At 42.3% G+C, this 20,308-nt stretch overlaps 1 protein-coding gene and 1 pseudogene across 5 annotated transcripts in view; one reads left to right on the top strand and one right to left on the bottom strand.

Moving 5' to 3' along the window:
* cep290 (centrosomal protein 290) overlaps nucleotides 1-20,308 on the top strand; it is a 100,439-nt gene that overhangs the window by 52,078 nt on the left and 28,053 nt on the right. For all 5 annotated transcript variants that reach the window (XM_072913895.1, XM_061970401.2, XM_072913898.1 and 2 more), the window contains 17 exons: nucleotides 3,613-3,736; nucleotides 3,895-4,058; nucleotides 4,245-4,407; nucleotides 4,469-4,569; nucleotides 4,627-4,693; nucleotides 4,767-4,864; nucleotides 4,927-5,002; nucleotides 5,086-5,216; nucleotides 5,440-5,598; nucleotides 11,230-11,379; nucleotides 11,455-11,570; nucleotides 15,518-15,620; nucleotides 15,696-15,926; nucleotides 17,639-17,812; nucleotides 17,880-17,991; nucleotides 18,878-19,083; nucleotides 19,163-19,314. In XM_072913895.1, the coding sequence (XP_072769996.1) occupies nucleotides 3,613-3,736; nucleotides 3,895-4,058; nucleotides 4,245-4,407; nucleotides 4,469-4,569; nucleotides 4,627-4,693; nucleotides 4,767-4,864; nucleotides 4,927-5,002; nucleotides 5,086-5,216; nucleotides 5,440-5,598; nucleotides 11,230-11,379; nucleotides 11,455-11,570; nucleotides 15,518-15,620; nucleotides 15,696-15,926; nucleotides 17,639-17,812; nucleotides 17,880-17,991; nucleotides 18,878-19,083; nucleotides 19,163-19,314 (2,327 nt within the window). The remainder of the gene's footprint in view (nucleotides 1-3,612; nucleotides 3,737-3,894; nucleotides 4,059-4,244; nucleotides 4,408-4,468; nucleotides 4,570-4,626; nucleotides 4,694-4,766; nucleotides 4,865-4,926; nucleotides 5,003-5,085; nucleotides 5,217-5,439; nucleotides 5,599-11,229; nucleotides 11,380-11,454; nucleotides 11,571-15,517; nucleotides 15,621-15,695; nucleotides 15,927-17,638; nucleotides 17,813-17,879; nucleotides 17,992-18,877; nucleotides 19,084-19,162; nucleotides 19,315-20,308) is intronic.
* The window catches only part of LOC133612796 (centrosomal protein of 290 kDa-like), a 73,598-nt pseudogene continuing 64,534 nt past the window's right edge, over nucleotides 11,245-20,308 (bottom strand).

Genomic DNA, 20,308 nt, shown 5'->3' on the forward strand with positions numbered 1-20,308 from the left:
CGTCACAATATTTGAACAATGATGACGAAAACTGTTTTCTCTGTCGTGTCCGTGTGTCGAAAATTGTTATGCGCTTATTTTTTTATTTGATTTTGTGCGTGGCATAGATTTGCTATGTGCAGAGGACGCTTAAACAGTGCGCAATTGCACAGGCGAGCACCTTAGAGGGAGCGTTGCTCGCACGGCTGGGCTAGCATCACAGCTAACGTTAGCCATGCTGCTACCTCTCTGCTCGGGGAGGACGTATACGTATGTGACGTATGTCGTAACAGTATGTGACGTGTGTAAGAAGGTGCACTTGTTGTCTGTGAGAGGGAGACACAGGAAAGAGTGAGAAGAGCCTGTCGTGTAATGCCAGCAGCTAAAAGCAACTGCGTGGGAATCCACAGACCTGTGGATGTGTTGAAGGTGTGCTGGAAAATGCGGAACGGAAATTACGGAGCAGCAGAAAAGTGGAATGTATTATTTAAATCGGTGCGTTGGAAAACACGGACCGGAGTTTTTTTTTTAAACTGGATCTGGATCGGCATTTCCCCATGCCTTGCCGATACGCAATTTTTGGCAAATATCGGCAGCCGATCCGATCCAAATATCGGATCGGGACATCCCTAGTAAACGTATAGCATGTTCTATATGTTATAGTTATTTGAATGACTCTTACCATAATATGTTACGTTAACATACCAGTTGGTTATTTATGCCTCATATAACGTACACTTATTCAGCCTGTTGTTCACTATTCCCTATTTATTTTAAATTGCATTTCAAATGTCTATTCTTGGTGTTGGCTTTTATCAAATACATTTCCCCCCAAAATGCGACTTATACTCCAGCGCGACTTATATATGTTTTTTTCCTTCTTTATTATGCATTTTCGGCCAGTGCGACTTATACTCCGGAGCGACTTATACTCTGAAAAATACGGTACTCCATTCCTTACTGTACACATGTTAGTGATATCCAACGTTGTTTGTAGCACACTTTTAACACACAGGCAAGTGGCAAACACAAAGTGCTGTGCACAAATAAAAAGAGAGAAAAAAACACACACAGCACCATGGACACATGGTCCTGAGGATTGGAGGAGAAAACGCTAACTTTGAGGCATCCACACTGGAGAATAAGAAATATGAACACCATCTAATAAAATAGAAACATATGATTAAAATATATGTACCTGCTCAGTGGCCTTGTGGTTAGTGTCCGCCCTGAGATCGGTAGGTCGTGAGTTCAAACCCCGGCCGAGTCATACCAAAGACTATAAAAATGGGACCCGTTACCTCCCTGCTTGACACTCAGCATCAAGGGTTGGAATTGGGGGGTTAAATCACCAAAAATGACTCCCGGGCGCGGCCACCGCTGCTGCTCACTGCTCCCCTCACCTGCCAGGGGGTGATCAAGGGTGTTGGGTCAAATGCAGAGAATAATTTTGCCACACCTAGTGTGTGTGTGACAATCATTGTTACTTTAACTTTTAAAAATATAATGTAATTAATGTATTAATACTGAAAAAAAAACATAATATTGAGTAAACAAAAGTAGTGACGATAACAATAAATAAGATAGAAAACAGTACAATAAATGATAAAAAAAACATAAGGGTTTAAATAATCAGTTAAAAGCCTGATTAAAAAGGTGTGTATTTAGCCTGTCCTGAGGCTCTGTGGCAGGCTGTTCCACAGGTGGGGGCAGTAGTGGCTAATTGCTGCCTCACCGTGGGTCTTTGTTTTGGTATTTGGTAAAGATAAACATTTGGTGCCAGAGCATCTCAGGATTGGCAAGGGTTGATAAGAAGGTGCGAGGCCATTAAGACATTTTAACACTAATAATACAACTTTAAAATCCACCCTGAAGCGGACGGGGGGTCAATGCAGAGACTCTAAAACTGGTGTAATGTGCGCCTGCCCTCTGGTCCTTGGAGCACACTCAGAGTACGCACAATTATTTAATTTGTGCTCGCTAATTAGCATTAGAAAATCCACATAAAGAAGGGTGTCCCGACAAGGCGATACAATTTCGCCTAAACTGTTTACAGCTTGTTTGGAAGGCATATTTCGCTCTCTGGAGTGGGAGGATAAAGGAGTTGATATCAACGGAGACAAATTTAATCATCCGAGGTTTGCAGATGACATTGTTGTCTTGGGAGAGCAAATCAGTGAAGTGGAAGATATGCTTAAAGACCTTGCAAATGCCAGCAAATGTTGTGGATTAAAAATGAATATGAAGAAAACAAAAGTTACGGCAAATTCCATGGTACCTCATGGACCTGTGACTGTTAATGGAAATGAAATTGATGAAGTTAATGAATATATCTATCTGGGGCAGAGATTTAGCCTGAAAGAAAAGAGTCAAGAACAGGAGATAGGGAGGAGAATCAGACTGGGCTGGTGCCAATATGGAAAACTGAGCAACATCATGAGAGGAGAAATACCGTTAAGCCTAAAAAGAAAGGTCTTTAATCAATGCGTGTTGCCAGCCATGACATATGGAGCTGAAACCTGGGCATTGTCAAATAAAATGGAAAAGAAAATAGCAGCAGCACAACACAACATGGAAAGAAATATGCTCGGAATCACATATCTTCTTCTTAGTCCTCTTGCACTTCAGGGCGCGTAGAGCCGACCATAGCAACCAGGTCTCTCCATCTGGGTCTGTTGTGGGCAAGGTGTTGAGCTTGTGCCATAGTCACATTGCAGGCCTTAAGGTCCTGGGCTAATGCATCCAGCCAGCGAGTCCTGGGGGCGCCTCTAGGGCGTCTCCAGCCAGCTCGCTGCGGGTTGAAGTCCAGGATTTTGCGCGTGGGGTGTTCCCCCGGCAGGCGGATGACATGGCCATACCAGCGCACTCGCCGCATTGCTGCGAGGCGAGAGGCTGGGAGCTGTTGGGTTAGCTCTCTTAGGGTCTTGTTGGTGACATGCTGGCTCCACGTGATGCCTTCTGTCCTCCTGAGGGCTCTGGAATCAAAGCCATGTAGCCTGGCCGCCAGGATGTTATTCAGCGGCCATGTTTCCGAGAAGGACAGAGATGACAGAGGAATTGTAGACCCTCAACGTATATATATAAAGACAGAAAAACTAATGAATGGGTGAGAAAACAAACGCAAGTCCAAGACATTATGAGAACTATCAAATTAAGTAAGTGGAAGTGGGCTGGACATATCAGTTGGAGAACAGATAATAGATGGACTTCCCTAATGACATCATGGAGACCCATGGATGGGAGCAGAAATAGAGGAAGACAGAGAGTGAGATGGCGAGATGAAATAGACAAATATTGGGCAACAGTGCAGTGGCAGGGAGCAGCTAGAGATCGTTCACTATGGCAGAAACATGCTGAGGCTTTCGTCCAGCAGTGGACTGACAACGGCTGATGATGATGATGAATTAGCATTGGTATTTGGAATCTTAGTAGAACTGACCCTTTGTACAGATATTGCTAGATCCAATTATTGATAGACAAGTGAAACTAAGCTCCCTGTAACCCAGCACAGTGATATATACCATGTTTTCAATCACTTGTTTGACTAACCTAAGCCAGGCCCCCTATAGTCCTCTCTCACACAGTGCTAGTGACGCTGCAGATGGTTTCTAATTGTTGGCGGTCGCTCTGCAGGCCGTGGAGGATCGAGATGATCAGATCCAGATACTGAGAGAGCAGGTGGAGCAGTATACGGGGGAAATGGAGAAGCAAACCCTGCTTATGGAGGGTCTGAAGCTGTCTAAGAAGGAAGGTGGAGGTAAGTAGGCCAAGGTTCTGAACAGAACATTGATGTATTAAAAGTAGATCACATGCGAACAATGTCAATCTTCAAGTTGACAAAGCTATTAGATGGTCTTAAAGAGGTGCATTCCAAGCGATGGATAGTTGAATAAAACTTGTGCGGTCTTGTCCAAGCGCAAGTCCGGCAGAAAAAGATGGAGGAGCTCCTGTCCAAGCTGGAAGCTGCAAAGATGCAAGCAGCAGAAGCAGAGGAGGCTTTAAAAGGAGCTGAAGCTCACGCTGAAGACAAGGACAAGAAACTCATTGAGGCGTCACAGCGCTTGAGAGAGTACGAGTCTGTAAGTGGACAAAAACATGCTTTCGTTGAAGATCAACATGCCATTGGTGTTTGTCCTCATTGTGTCCAATCCATTGTCCATGTCCCTCATGATCTGTTCAAGACTTGATGTAGCAAGACAAACAATCTTATGCTATGATGGCGGCCTTCGGAAACCACAACTGTTTCCTGTTTCCATGTTTTCCAGGGAATTTACGGCCTGGAAGAAGCAGTTGGTGAGATTAAGGAGTGTAAAGATGAAATCAGAAGGAGAGAGGTGGATTTAGAGAGCATGACAAAAGAGATCAACCAACTGTACATCACAATCAACCAGCTCATGGAGGAGAATGAGGATTTCAGAGAGAGACTTGGTAATGTTTGACATCACAGAGAACATTCAGACAACAAAACAAACACTTCTTTCTTGAAAAGGCTATGGACCCAGAGAGGAAGTGGATCTGACAGAGTTCAGACGAAGCAAAGGACTCCAACAACGGCAGTACAAAGCAGAAAATCAAGTTCTGACTAAAGAGGTATGCAAAGTTTAGGACCGCATGTCAATTTTTTGATGCTAAAGTCTTCCTCTTCAGATCGAACGTCTTGAAGAGGAACGATTGGAGATGAAGAAACAAGTTAGACTCCTGGCTAAGCACAGAGGTGACTTTCTTTTGGTGTTGAAGGTCATTGTGAAGTTTTCTTCAGCGGTCTTGACCACCGGCTGTGTCTTCAGGCCTGCCACAGTCCATCTTGGTGGAGGAGGATGTCACGCACGCTAAAAGAGCTGCTAAACACAGCAGCACTCACATGGATGAAGAGCTCCGAGCCAAGGTCAGCTCCTGGAGATCTCTGGTCAAGAGAAACAGAAAAGTAAACCAATGTTGTGTTTGCAGAATGAACACCTCGAAAAAGAAGTGAAGATGCAAAAGCGGGAGATGGAACTTCACAAGACGCAGTTTCAGCTCAAATGTGAGCGCACACTCATGCTTGTTTTGGATTTCATCAGTCCTCTTCAGACTAAAACTGTTTTACATGTTGTTGTCTTCATGAAGTGGAACAGTTATCCAAAGAAAAAGAAGATGTGGAGACCGCACTCAAAGACGTCGTCCAGGCCTTGAAGAACAAAGAGACCAGTCCCTTTGATACTGACACCATCATTCCAAGTTTGAACAAAGTGCCTGATGTGAGAATGTCCATGAGAACTTTTTAATCCTGCTGCTTTACCTCTTCCAGTCTTTTGTATTCTTTGTCGTCTGTTCCCATGGCAGCAAATACCATGCTTCACATTTCAAGTTCTCTCAAAAGAAGATAGAAACTATTTTATCTAGATAGTTACGGAAGACAGCATTAGGCATAAAGACATGTTGTTCTTGGAGAATTCAAACTCCTTGTGCATTACGTCTCAGGCACCTGATGTCAGCAACACCAACAAGCAGTTGACTTCGCACCTCAAATCTCAAATCCATGAGCTGCTTGGGAGAAACGAAGAGCTCAGATGGGAATTGAAATCGATTCGAGAGGAGGCAACCAGCAGCGTGGGACAACTTGCCACAGCCAAAGAGAAGGTATGTCCATGTGGAGGTGCATCCAAAGAGAAGGTATGTCCATGTGGAGGTGCGTCCACATAATGGCTGCAAGATATTTCCTGCTGATTATTTGGCCACATAAAACAATCCTCCAAGTTACAAAAGCAAATCTCTGTTGCCCATTAGTCGAGAAGGGAACCAGAATATGCAGATTAATATGGAAGGGTTAGGGTAGGGTTAGGGCAACACTAACCCTACCCTTACCCTTTTGTTTTACTGAACAAACCAAAGTCCAAACTGACTGTACTGCGTGTGAAAATTCAAATACTGTTGTACTACATGTAACTCCTTCCTATAGCCCAATTTAATGTTCCATGATATGACATATATATATAATACAGTGTTTGATATGACATATATACAAACCCTGTTTCCATATGAGTTGGGAAATTGTGTTAGATGTAAATATAAACGGAATACAATGATTTGCAAATCCTTTTCAACCCATATTCAATTGAATGCACTACAAAGACAAGATATTTGATGTTCAAACTCATAAACTTTTTTTTTTTTTTGCAAATATTAACTTAGAATTTCATGGCTGCAACACGTGCCAAAGTAGTTGGGAAAGGGCATGTTCACCACTGTGTTACATCACCTTTTCTTTTAACAACACTCAATAAACGATTGGGAACTGAGGAAACTAATTGTTGAAGCTTTGAAAGTGGAATTCTTTCCCATTCTTGTTTTATGTAGAGCTTCAGTCGTTCAACAGTCCGGGGTCTCCGCTGTCGTATTGTACGCTTCATAATGCGCCACACATTTTCAATGGGAGACAGGTCTGGACTGCAGGCGGTCCAGGAAAGTACCCGCATTCTTATTTCACGGAGCCACGCTGTTGTAACACGTGCTGAATGTGGCTTGGCATTGTCTTGCTGAAATAAGCAGGGGCGTCCATGAAAAAGACGGCGCTTAGATGGCAGCATATGTTGTTCCAAAACCTGTATGTACCTTTCAGCATTAATGGTGCCTTCACAGATGTGTAAGTTACCCATACCTTGGGCACTAATGCACCCCCATACCATCACACATGCTGGCTTTTGAACTTTGCATCGATAACAGTCTGGATGGTTCGCTTCCCCTTTGGTCCGGATGACACGATGTCGAATATTTCCAAAAACAATTGGAAATGTGGACTCGTCAGACCACAGAACACTTTTCCACTTTGCATGAGTCCATCTTAGATGATCTCGGGCCCAGAGAAGCCGGCGGCGTTTCTGGATGTTGTTGATAAATGGCTTTCACTTTGCATAGTAGAGCTTTAACTTGCACTTACAGCGACAAACTATTTAGTGTCAGTGGTTTTCTGAAGTGTTCCTGAGCCATGTGGTGATATCCTTTAGAGATTGATGTCGGTTTTTGATACAGTGCCGTCTGAGGGATCGAAGGTCACGGTCATTCAATGTTGGTTTCCGGCCATGCCGCTTACGTGGAGTGATTTCTCCAGATTCTCTGAACCTTTTGATGATATTATGGACCGTAGATGTTGAAATCCCTCAATTTCTTGCAATTGCACTTTGAGAAACGTTGTTCCTAAACTGTTTATTTGCTCACGCAGTTGTGGACAAAGGGGTGTACCTCGCCCCATCCTTTCTTGTGAAAGAGTGAGCAATTTTTGAGAAGCTGTTTTTATACCCAATCATGGCACCCACCTGTTCCCAATTAGCCTGCACACCTGTGGGATGTTCCAAATAAGTGTTTGATGAGCATTCCTCAACTTTATCAGTATTTATTGCCACCTTTCCCAACTTCTTTGTCACGTGTTGCTGGCATCAAATTCTAAAGTTAATGATTATTTGCAACAAAAAAAAGGTTACAAGTTTGAACATCAAATATGTTGTCTTTGTAGCATATTCAATTGAATATGGGTTGAAAATGATTTGCAAATCATTGTATTCCGTTTATATTTACATCTAACACAATTTCCCAACTCATATGGAAACAGGGTTTGTATAATACAATGTTTAATGTTCCGTGATATGACATATATATATATATATAGATATATATATATATATGTCTTAATAAGGTTATCCAAAAAATAGTGCTCGATACCGTAGTAGAGCGCAATATATGTATGTGTGGGGAAAAAAATCACAAGACTATTCCATCTCTACAGGCCTGTTTCATGAGGGGGGGTACCCTCAATCGTCAGGAGATTTTAATGGGAGCATTCGCATACCATGGTTTATATAGGGCACAGAGTGGGTGGGTACAGGCTGGCCTAGGGGCGTGGTGATTGGCTCATGTGTTACCTAGGAGGTGTTTCCGTCTATGGCGGCATGTTGTTACAATTTCGCTGCGCTTGTTGAGGGATGACAGGTCTGGACGGTAAATAATAAACAGTTTCTCTTTCAAGCATAGGTTGCATCTTTTATTACCACTATTGTAAGGTGTGCTGGATGCAAGAATTTGCCATGTTATTGAATATTCAACATTATTGTCTTTGAGGTCCCAAATGTGTTTACTGAGTTCTGTGGTATTTCGCAGGTTTTTGTTCCTGAAAGAAGCCTTGTGATTGTTCCATCTGGTTTTGAATTCACCCTCGGTTAATCCTACATATGTGTCGGATGTGTTAATGTCCTTGCGTATTACCTTAGATTGGTAGACAACTGATGTTTGTAAACACCCCCCGTTGAGGTATATATATATATATATATATATATATATATATATATATATATATATATATATATATATATATATAATATATATATATATAATACAGTGGTAGCTCTGGGTACGAGTTTCATCGGTTCTGGGATGCAGCTCGTACCTCAAAAACATAATTTTCATTGAAATCAATTTAATAGGTGCTTGGTTACCCTAAACATCACAAAAGATACCTTTTAAAAATAAAAGCAAACTTTTAGATAATAAATATTGTATGAAAACAATACAATAGAATGTCGTACAAACAAGTGCATTACTTTTACAAAGTAATGTAATAATAATGTACGGTATTTACCTTGTAGAGTGGACTTCTACGCTATCTACTTCCAGCTGTTTGTCCGTCGAACACACCATCAGCAGCTTCTCCTTATTTTAATGGATAAATGTTTAGATATTATTTGAACGTCTTTGGCTGACATTATCTGCTTCTCTATGGTGCAGACTAGCAGTGCTACGCTCCAACAGCTTCACCAAGTTAGCTCGCTACACGCTGTCATCGTTTCGATGATTTCTTTCTTTTAATTCAATAAATATCATCCACTTCTTCTCAGCACTGCCCTTCACACTCACTTTCCTCACAACCATGGGAGGGTTTTAACCTGAGGTACGACCAATTAAAACATTGTAAAACAAAAACATTACCCGGTTGAAATATCTTTTGGCTTTATTGAAGAGTCTGCATCCTTCACCACCATATACAGTATATGCATATAAAAATACCCCTAATAAAAAAAAAAAGTCATTCACATACAGCAGTAAAGAGGCTCATAACTTAAATTTGTTCTCAGATTCTAAAGCATAACAGTTAACCGTTGCTCAAAAAGGTTCGTTAAGTCTTCTTATTCATATACTTTTTCAAATGTTCTTGTAATCAGACCACAAAAACCGACACACAGCGACCAATGTCTACCCTGGACCTCCGAACATCCCACTGCACACAAACTATCAGTGGTGAGAACACTCTATGAACGGGCCAACATCGTAACAGAAGAGCAAGATAGAAAAAAAGAAGAGAAACACATCAAAAATGCACTTAAAAACTGCCAATATACCACCTGGGCCATCAAAAAAGGGGGAACAACAAGGAAAAGAGAACAAAGAAGAAATGAACAGAACCAATACAGCAGGTCATGAAAACACACACAATAAACATGACAGTTAAACCTCACACAAAACAAGACAGTTACAAAATAGAACAAGACAAGAAATGCAATGTCATTTCATGAAATCATGCAAAAAATGCTACATGGGAGAAACAGGGAGGACATTCAACACAGAAGAAAGAACACCAGAAAGAATGTGAAAAAGAGACAACTGGAAGGTTTACAAGCCATACTTGCCAACCTTGAGACCTCTGATTTCGGGAGGTGGGGGGTGGGGGAGTGGGGGGGCGTGGTCGGGGTGGGGCGGGGGCGGGGCTAAGAGGGGAGGAGTATATTTACAGCTAGAATTCACCAAGTCAAATATTTCATACATATATATATATATATATATATATATATAAGAAATACTTGACTTTCAGTGAATTCTAGCTGTATATATATTTATTATATATATATATATATATATATATACACAATATATATATATATATACACAATATATATATATATATATATATATATATATATATATATATATATATATATAAATAAATGAAATACTTGAATTTCAGTGTTCATTTATTTACACATATACACACACACGTAACACTCATCTACTCATTGTTGAGTTAAGGGTTGAATTGTCCATCCTTGTTCTATTCTCTGTCACTATTTTTCTAACCATGCTGAACACCCTTTCGCAGGTACCCAGAAAGGTTTCGAGTACCACCAAAAAAACTGAATCTCTGAAGACAGTATAAAAATCTGTGTTAAAGGTGTACAAATACTGTTTGTATGATAAGTTAAATGAGGGTTAAGAGTTCAGTACTAAAAAAAAAAAAAAAAGAATGTGGCTTAAGTAGTTTTTTAATTGAGCTGCTGCATTTTTTGGTTGGGTTGTTTATTTATTTTGAGTAACTTCTATACATTTCTAAAAGGGGATAATGTAATAGAGTTATCTATGTTTGTCTGTTGCCATCTCCTGGTGAATGTTGGCTATAACGTACTGGGGTTACTTTTTGGTTGGCCAACGATTTACGTGGTGTTGCGCACCTGACGTCACTCAGGTCCGCATGGAGCTGGAGGGGGCGTGCCTTCCAGCTCCACCTGAATTTCGGGAGATTTTCGGGAGAAAATTTGTCCCGGGAGGTTTTCGGGAGAGGCGCTGAATTTCGGGAGTCTCCCGTAAAATCCGGGAGGGTTGGCAAATATGCAAGAAGCCTAAAACAAAAATCCAAACAGGAAATCGTATAATCAGCCATATCAGATCATTGCAAAATAAATAACCACATCATGGACCGGGACCGGCAAAATTATCGGCACGTAAAGCAACACATTCAAACGATGGATTAAGGAGGCGATCGCTTAATGAAACCATCAATCGGGATGAGGGAGCGTACCTGGGACTACCTCCTCCATTAACCATCAAGCGGCGCGGGGGGAGCCAACCAGGTAGACTTGACAGGTCTGCCTGGTTGGCCACGCCTATAAGAACAGCTGATAGGCAACACGTCACAGTGGTCAGGTGACCCTTCTGAAGAAGACTGCAGACAGTCAAAACAAAAAAAATTCCATCTAATATACCCAAAATATGGTCTTATTACAACAACATTTGAAAAAGCATAGCAACTAACCGCTGTACCATAAAATGGTATTACTGCAGTAGTTTAATTTGAATTTCATTTGGATCTGTCAAAAACACACAGTATCTCAAACATATAGAATCATTTCTTTTGAGCATTGAAAATGAGCATAAAAAAACGATTCATCTGATTTGTATCAAGACAGCTTGACAAAGCTGATTGTAACTTCCACGTGTGTTTTGATGAGTCAGATGAGCCACCTGGAAAGTGAAGTGGAACACCTGAGGAAGTCGGGCAGCAGCGGAGTCCCCTTCCGTCCTCTGGCCCTTCCTGAGGGTCTGGACCCCAGCAGCACAGAGGTCATCAATTCATTGAACGAGTACGCCATTCGACTGCTTCAGGTCTGGCACCTTGTGTGACAGGAGCAAAAGCATGCAAGGTCACTTGTGTCTTCAACATGTTTCGATGTTCATTAGGAGCTCCACAACCAGGAGAGCACCAGGGAGAAGTTAATCAGCACAGTGGAAACATACAAAGACAAGTTTGCAGTTATTAGCCACCAGCAAGGGCTTCTCTATGAAGAACATCTCAGGTTGGTAAAATCACTGGTCCCCCAAACTAAACACATTAAACATTACCAACATTAGCATTGTTTGTTAGATCCGGAGCGTGAAAGTTACTAGCGTTAGCTTATTAGCATGTAGTATTCTCTGCTTCTACTGTGTTTGATTTGCGTAACCCAGGGGTCGGCAACCCGCGGCTCCGGAGCCGCATGCGGCTCTTTGATCACTCTGATGCGGCTCAGCAGCTTACTTGCTGAACCCCCCAATTTTCCCGTGAGACTTCCGGATTTCAGTGCCTCTCGCAGGATCAATATTCACCGATTTTCACCCTTACAGATATAATAAGGGTGTGCGATGATGGTACAACATTCAGCACCCTCTACAATCTGTATTAACAGCGTGCCAGCCTAACAATTGTTATACAATATACATCTTCTGCTTGCACACGTACGTGACAGCAAGGCATACTTGGTCAACAGCCACACAGGTTACACTGACGGTGACCATATAAAACAACTTTAACACTCTTACTAATAATGCGCCACACTTTGAACCAAAACCAAACAAGAATAAACACATTTCGGGAGAACATCTGCACCTTAACACAACATAAACACAACAGAACAAACACCCAGAATCCCATGCAGCCCTAACTCTTCCGGGATACATTATACACCCCTGCTACCACCAAACCCCGCCCCTACCCCAAGCCTGCTTCCTCACACAACAACCCCCCACCCCACCCCCCCTCTCTCTCTCTGTGCGACGGTTGAGGTGGGCGGGGGTGTATAATGTATCCCAGAAGAGTTAGGGCTGCATGGGATTCTGGGTATTTGTCCTGTTGTGTTTATGTTGTGTTACGGTGCAGATGTTCTCCCGAAATGTGTTTGTCCTTCTTGTTTGGTGTGGGTTTACAGTGTGGCGCATTATTAGTAAGAGTGTTAAAGTTTTTTTTATACTGCCACCGTCAGTGTAACCTGTGTGGTTGTTGAGTAAGTATGCCTTGCTGTCACTTGTGTGAGCAAGCGAAAGCCCCATACAACATGTAGATAATCAGGCACGCTGGTTGTAGTGGGCGCTATATGCTGTACCATCACGGCACGCATGACGCTGACAAGCGCTATTCATATAAAACTCGCGTGCCGCACCAGCTAAAGAATTCCATATAAAGGTGTGGGCAGCGTGTCTGAGATACCTGGTTTATACATAGCACAAAGCAAAAAAAAAAACTTTGTATGCACTGCTATTTCATTTAAAATTTCAAAAAATTTTGTGGCTCCCATTGGTTTCTATAATTTGTGAAACTGGTCAAAATGGCTCTTTGACTGGTAAAGGTTGCCGACCCCTGGCGTAACCCAATAGCTAAACAAGCGGAAATGATCACAATCGCCCCCTAGTGTAGGAGAGGCACACTGCATCAGTCACTTTAGAGATAAGAGCATGGAAACTACAACTTTACATGCAGCTGTAAAAGTAGAAGAAACTGAATTATTTATTTACTGATTGGTAAAATGTGACATTATGTCAGACAAGGCAGCACACATCTTAAATGATTACTTTCAAAGTAGTAAAAATAACATTTATATCATGTGCTGTCATCTGTGTCAGTGGAAATGTTCACAAGAAATCCACTTCCAACTAGAGAAAACAAACTGCAGTAAATTGTAGCTGACACACACACACATTCTTATATTTGTTACCTTCTTGAGACCTGAAAAAATGCCACCCTTTTTAGGACCACCCTTTGTAGATATATAAAGATTTGTATTTACAACATTAATATTATACACATACTATGCAAATATAAAAAAGATAGGCTTTTAGTTAAGTTTTTTTTTGTTTGTAATTGGTTTTTAATCTTCAATATTTACTTCAGGTTATTACAGTATGTAGGTTGTGAGTTCAAACACCGGCCGAGTCATACCAAAGACTATAAAAATGGGAGCCATTACCTCCCTGCTTGGCACTCAGCATCAAGGGTTGGAATTGGGGGTTAAATCACCAAAAATGATTCCCGGGCGCGGCCACCGCTGCTGCTCACTGCTCCCCTCCCCTCCCAGGGGGTGATCAAGGGTGATGGGTCAAATACAGAGGACAAATTTCACCACACCTAGTGTGTGTGTGACAATCATTGGTACTTTAACTTTAACTTATATATAATTTTTTTTTTTTAAATTTTGGCCAAACTTACACACACTTGTTATTACATGTATTGACCAGAGGGGGAGCACTTTTAAAACCAACACACAATCAATTTGAAAAATTCCTCCTTTTTGAGACCACCCTAATTTTGATCATTTCACCACCAGGGGTGCAAATGAGACATTCTCTATTAGATGCAATAGTTTTCTGTTTTGGGACCATGATTTCGGTCCTAACTTGTTCACCGCTCCTCATATGGAAGGTATTTTTCCTTGTTGATGTCTCAAGAAGGGTAGAAATACAAGAACACACTCACACTATGATTGTAGTGGAAGAAGCATTAAAAAATAGTTACTAAATAAATCAGAAGTTACACACAAGTTACTCAATACTTGAGTATTTTTTCACAGAGCTCTTAGTCACGTAATAATTGTGACTTTGACTTGAGTCATTATTCTACTCTTACTTGAGTACTCTACTAGGGATGTCCCGATCCAGGTTTTTGCACTTCCGATCCGATACCGATACTGGCCTATCCGAGCATGTATTAAAGTTTAAAGTTATTTAGCCTATTTAGTTGTCAGAATCATGTTGAAAAGGGTTTTAGTACTCTTGATAACAACTAGCCAGCTGAATTAGGGGAGTTTGAATAATACACAATGGTTGGTAACAAGAAACTGACCTGTTTATTCAAGGATAAACACAAAATAGACAAAATTATACATGACGAACAGAAATGGCATCATTGAACTAGGGCTGGGCGATATGGCCTTTTTTTTAAAAATTGCGATATGTTTAGGCCATGTCACGATACACCATATATATGTGGATATTTTGCCTTAGCCTTGAATGAACACTTGATGCATTTAATCACAGCAGTATGATGATTCTATGTGTCTACATTATAACATTCTTCTTCATACTGCATTAATATATGCTACTTTTAAACTTTCATACAGAGAAGGAAATCACAACTAAAAAAATCACTATTTTTTAATCATACGGTGTTGATCTGGAAATGTTTGCCTCTGCATTTTGATGGTGTGGACGTGTGGCACCGAATGGAGATAAGCGTCTCGGCAGACGTTACAATATTTGAACAATGATGACGAAAACTGTTTTCTCTGTCGTGTCCGTGTGTCGAAAATTGTTATGCGCTTATTTTTTTTATTTGATTTTGTGCGTGGCATAGATTTGCCGTGCGCAATTGCACAGGCGCGCACCTTAGCGGCTGCGCTAGCAGCACAGCTAACGTTAGCCATGCTGCTACCTCTCTGCTCGGGGAGGACGTATACGTATGTGACGTATGACGTGACAGTATGTGACGTGTGTAAGAAGGTGCGCTTGCTGTCTGTGAGAGGGAGACACAGAAAAGAGTGAGAAGAGCCTGTCGTGTAATGCCAGCAGCTAAAAGCAACTGCGTGAGAATCCACAGACCTGTGGATGTGTTGAAGGTGTGCTGGAAAATGCGGAACGGAAATTAGGGAGCAGCAGAAAAGTGGAATGTATTATTTAAATCGGTGCGTTGGAAAACACGGACCGGAGTTGTTTTTTTTTTAAAACTGGATCTGGATCGGCATTTTCCCATGCCTTGCCGATATTCATTTTTTGGCAAATATCGGCAGCCGATCCGATCCAAATATCGGATCGGGACATCCCTATACTCTACCCACCTCTGCTGTTATTTAGGAATTACTTTCTTCTGCTCTTTAACAAGCTAGCGTTCCCGTGCGGGTCAGGGATCTTTTGGTGCACTTTTTAACTAGCCTATTTTTCTATTGGTCTGGCGTCGTCCTAAACTTTGACCCAGGATTGCTCTTCTGCTTGTGTGCAGTGAGAAGGCGTGCTGGCAGAAGGAGAAAGACATTCTTACAAGTGTGAGCAGCAAACTTAAAGAGCAACAGCAGGTGGATGCTGTTCAACTCCAACATTTCAGCGTAAGTCAAAAAGAAGCGACACACCATTCGGGCCGGCTTCGTAGCACCATTTCTCAACTCTTCGTGTGCTTGAAGGAACTACTGGACACTCTTCAGAAGGACCCGGAAGAAGTCAAGAGACAGCTCAGCGAAGCCCTGCGCAAGTTGACCGTGTCAAAGGTCAACGAGAAAAAGCTGACTCGACGCTGCACCACCGTGATGGAGCAGGAACAGCACCTCCGCAAAGAAGTCAGCAGACTGAGGGATGAGAGCAGTCAAATGCAGGCCTCGGTCACCCAGAGGATAGGCTACCTCCAGAGATACAAGGTAGAGGTCTTGTGTAGCCTCAATCTAACGTCCAAGCCTCCTTAAAGGGGAACATTATCACAATTTCAGAATGGTTAAAACCATTAAAAATCAGTTCCCAGTGGCTTATTTTATTTTTCAAAGTTTTTTTCAAAGTTTTACCCATCACGCAATATCCCTAAAAAAAGCTTCAAAGTGCCTGATTTAAACCATCGTTATATACACCCGTCCATTTTCCTGTGACGTCACACAGTGATGCCAATACAAACTGTAAAATACATTTGCAGTTGTTGTATATTTGTTAGTCGTGTAATGGGTGATGAGCCAAGGAGACGCCCATGAGGAATCGTCGAACAAAAAGCTTTATTTGTTTCAGCGAGCCTCTGACTGAAACTGCAGTTTCCAGGATAAAGAGTACGGGCCTGATTAGTCTTCTGCTGTCTTTTTGGTCAACTGTCCTTAAAGGGGAAAATTATCACAATTTCAGAATGGTTAAAACCATTAAAAATCAGTTCCCAGTGGCTTATTTTATTTTTCGAAGTTTTTTTCAAAATTTTACCCATCACGCAATATCCCTAAAAAAAGCTTCAAAGTGCCTGATTTTAACCATCGTTATAAACACCCGTCCATTTTCCTGTGACGTCACACAGTGATGCCAATACAAACAAACATGGCGCATAGAACAGCAAGGTATAGCGACATTAGCTCGGATTCAAACTCGGATTTCAGCGGCTTAAGCGATTCAACAGATTACGCATGTATTGAAACGGATGGTTGTAGTGTGGAGGCAGGTAGCGAAAACGAAATTGAAGAAGAAACTGAAGCTATTGAGCCATATCGGTTTGAACCGTATGCAAGCGAAACCGACACGACAGCCAGCGACACGGGAGAAAGCGAGGACGAATTCGGCGATCGCTTTCTAACCAACGATTGGTATGTGTTTGTTTGGCATTAAAGGAAACTAACAACTATGAACTAGGTTTACAGCATATGAAATACATTTGGCAACAACATGCACTTTGAGAGTGCAGACAGCCCATTTCAGGCGCGCTAAGAACATATATTTTTCCACGATTTCAGCACTCAGGTTAACCATACCTAAATAGACACAAAATACTGCATTACACAAGACTACCCGAAAGTACTCGAATGATTGAAAAAAATAAATGTTTTTAAGCTAAATTATTGGTAAACACAGTTTATGTATAATAATTTACGTAAAACCGCGAGTAATGAATAAAGTTTTCATCAATTAATATATTCTGTAGACATACCCTCATCCGCTCTCTTTTCCTGAAAGATGATCTGTCCAGTTTTGGAGTTGATGTCAGCATCTGCTTTGAGTGTCACATGATATCCACACATTCTTGCCATCTTTGTCGTAGCATAGCTTTCGTCGGTAAAGTGTGCGGAACAAACGACTGACCATTTCGTCGGCTTTCCCCACAGCCTCGTATTTTGAACAAATTTCGTCCAATTTCTTGCCACTTTCGCATCTTTGGGCCACTGGTGCAACTTGAATCCGTCCATGTTCGTGTTGTTACACCCTCCGACAACATCGCTCCGAGAGCGAATACTAGAAAGGCGTTTAATTCGCCAAGATTCACCCATTTAGAGTTCGGAAATCGGTTGAAAAAATATATGGTCTTTTTTCTGCAACATCAAGGTATTTATTGACGCTTACATAGGTCTGGTGATAATGTTCCCCTTTAAATTGTTTGTGGTGTACGAAGGAAATGGCTGCATACAAAATAGCCGCCCTGCAGAAGGCCTTGGATGACAGCGTGCCCTCGTCAGACCTGGAGAAGGCCAACAGACAGTACACGGAGCTCACAGTCAAGTACAGAGACATGCTACAGAGGGACGGCCTCCTCATCAAGAGAACCACCAATCTGGAACATTTGGAGGTGGGAATTATCTTTGTTAGTTTTGTGCGTCTAAAGACAGCCTTGACATCATCTCTCCTTTCTAAAGAGTGAGAACGAGTCTCTGCGAGGACATATTGCTGCTATTAGCAAAGAGCTGGAGATCACCAAGGAGAAGCTGCACACATTGGAGCAAGCATGGGAGAACACGAGTGGAAATGGTAGGTTCTGTCTGACGTCCAAGCCAGTGTGAGGATAGGTCTTTATTGTCATTGCACAAGTACAATGAAACTTTGTTTTCAACACAAACCCGTTCAAGATTAGACAAACAAACAGTGTACAGGGTTACAGAACAGGAACGCTGATGGGTTGCCACAAGGCGCCCCGTAAAAGATGGGAAAAAGGTAAACACTGGGGAAGGATGAGTAAAAAAATACAATCTAGACTGGGCTCCTAAGTGGGCCCAGTCTGGAGTGGAAAAAAACCTCCATAGCAAAGCACATATACATTGTCACAAAGTGTTGGGGACGAACCCCAAGATGCAGAGAAGGCAGACTTGGTACAGGAAAAGGAACTAGGAATAGCCAAACTGGAAACAGGAACCAGCAAACAGAAAAACTGGAAACAGCTAACGGCTAACTAGATATAGCTAACAGGAAAACAAGAAGCTTGGAGACAGCAAACTACAAATAGCTATCAGGAACAGCTTACCGCTACGACGACAAGTAGTAATGACAATCACATCGACAATACTCCAGCACAGACTGGATGGCAAGGCAGGTTTAAATAGCAGCTGGCTGATTGACACCAGGTGTGGCCAGGTGCCAATCAGCCGCAGCTGAGGGGAAACAGCGCTCAGGGAGACAAGCAGGAAACAACCAAAATAAAAGCGTTGACAGGAAATAAAACAAACAGAGGAAAAACTAAAACATAACCAAATATACATACATACAACGTACACCTCGAGATATCTAGCAACAGAGGGGAGGGAGTGGGGGGGTCATGGTGGCAGGCCGCAGCTCTCAGGCACTGCCTATCCTTCCATCACCCCTATGGGGTTTGCGTCGAGGGTGTTGAATTTGGACTTTCATTGTGCTTTATCATCAGCGAGCGAGAGCGGCATGGAGAAGGCTGATAAAGCCTTGGTCAACAATGAGAAGGTCTCAGCTGCCAGGCGGATCACAACCCTGGAGATGAAGGAGCTGAACGAGAGACAGAGAGCCGAGCACGCTCATACCATGTACGAACACATGAAGAACTCGCTCAAGCAGGCGGAGGATCGCAACTCTGAACTGGAGGCCAAGTTTGCCGAGGTTTGCTACTATGTGATCCCAGGGAAGATCTAGCAAGCGTCCACCAATTTCATTGTCTTTGTTGTCTGTCTTCCCTCAGCTGACCAAAATGAATGTAGAAGCACAGCGGGTGGAGAGGGAGCTGAGAGATGAGTTGGGCGAATGCGTCACAAAAGCATCAAGCGACGCAGACCGAGCCAGGATTGCCACGTTTGAGGCCACAGAGGTGGAACTTCGCTTAGAAGTTTCCAAGTAGGTTTGACATTGGCATTATTGTAATACTGGACAATGGCATGTAGACTTGCAGTCCTTGCCACAGCTCAGACGTGTAATCCGGATTGATTTACCGTATTTTCCGCACCATAAACCGCCCTGGGTTATAAGCCGCGCCTTCAATGAACGGCATATTCCAAAACTTTGTCCACCTATAAGCCGCCCGTGTTATAAGCCGCATCTAACTGCGCTAAAGGAATGTCAAAAAAACAGTCAGATAGGTCAGTCAAACTTTAATAATATATTAAAAACCAGCGTGATGTGGGCGCGCATGGAGTCGTATATCAACATGGACGGAGCTGCGTGAAAAAAGCCACCCGGCCTCTTCGCGTAAACTTACCTTAACCACTCGCTCATCTTTTCTTCATCCATCCATCCCTTCGAGTTAGCTTTTATGATGACGCCGGCTGGAAAGGTCTCTTTTGGCAAGGTCTTCCTTTTGAATATCACCATGGGTGGAAGTTTCTGGCCATTAGCATGGCAAGCTAGAACCACAGTGAAGGATGACTTCTCATTCCCTGTGGTGCGAATATTCACCGTACGTGCTCCCGTTGTATCCACAGTGCGGTTCACAGGAATATCAAAAGTCAGTGGAACCTCGTCCATGTTGATAATGTTCTCTGGCCGGATCTTTTTTTCAGCTATCTTGTTTTTACAATATGCACGGAAAGTAGCCAGCTTTTCTTCAATCTTCAATCAATCAATCTTTATTTATATAGCCCTAAATCACAAGTGTCTCAAAGGGCTGCACAAGCCACAACGACATCCTCGGTACAAAGCCCACATACGGGCAAGGAAAAACTCACCCCAGTGGGACGTCGATGTGAATGACTATGAGAAACCTTGGAGAGGACCGCATATGTGGGTAACCCCCCCCCTCTAGGGGAGACCGAAAGCAATGGATGTCGAGTGGGTCTGACATAATATTGTGAGAGTCCAGTCCATAGTGGATCCAACATAATAGTAAGAGTCC

This window comes from Nerophis lumbriciformis, linkage group LG10 (assembly GCF_033978685.3).
Source record: "Nerophis lumbriciformis linkage group LG10, RoL_Nlum_v2.1, whole genome shotgun sequence".
Lineage (NCBI taxonomy): Eukaryota > Metazoa > Chordata > Actinopteri > Syngnathiformes > Syngnathidae > Nerophis > Nerophis lumbriciformis.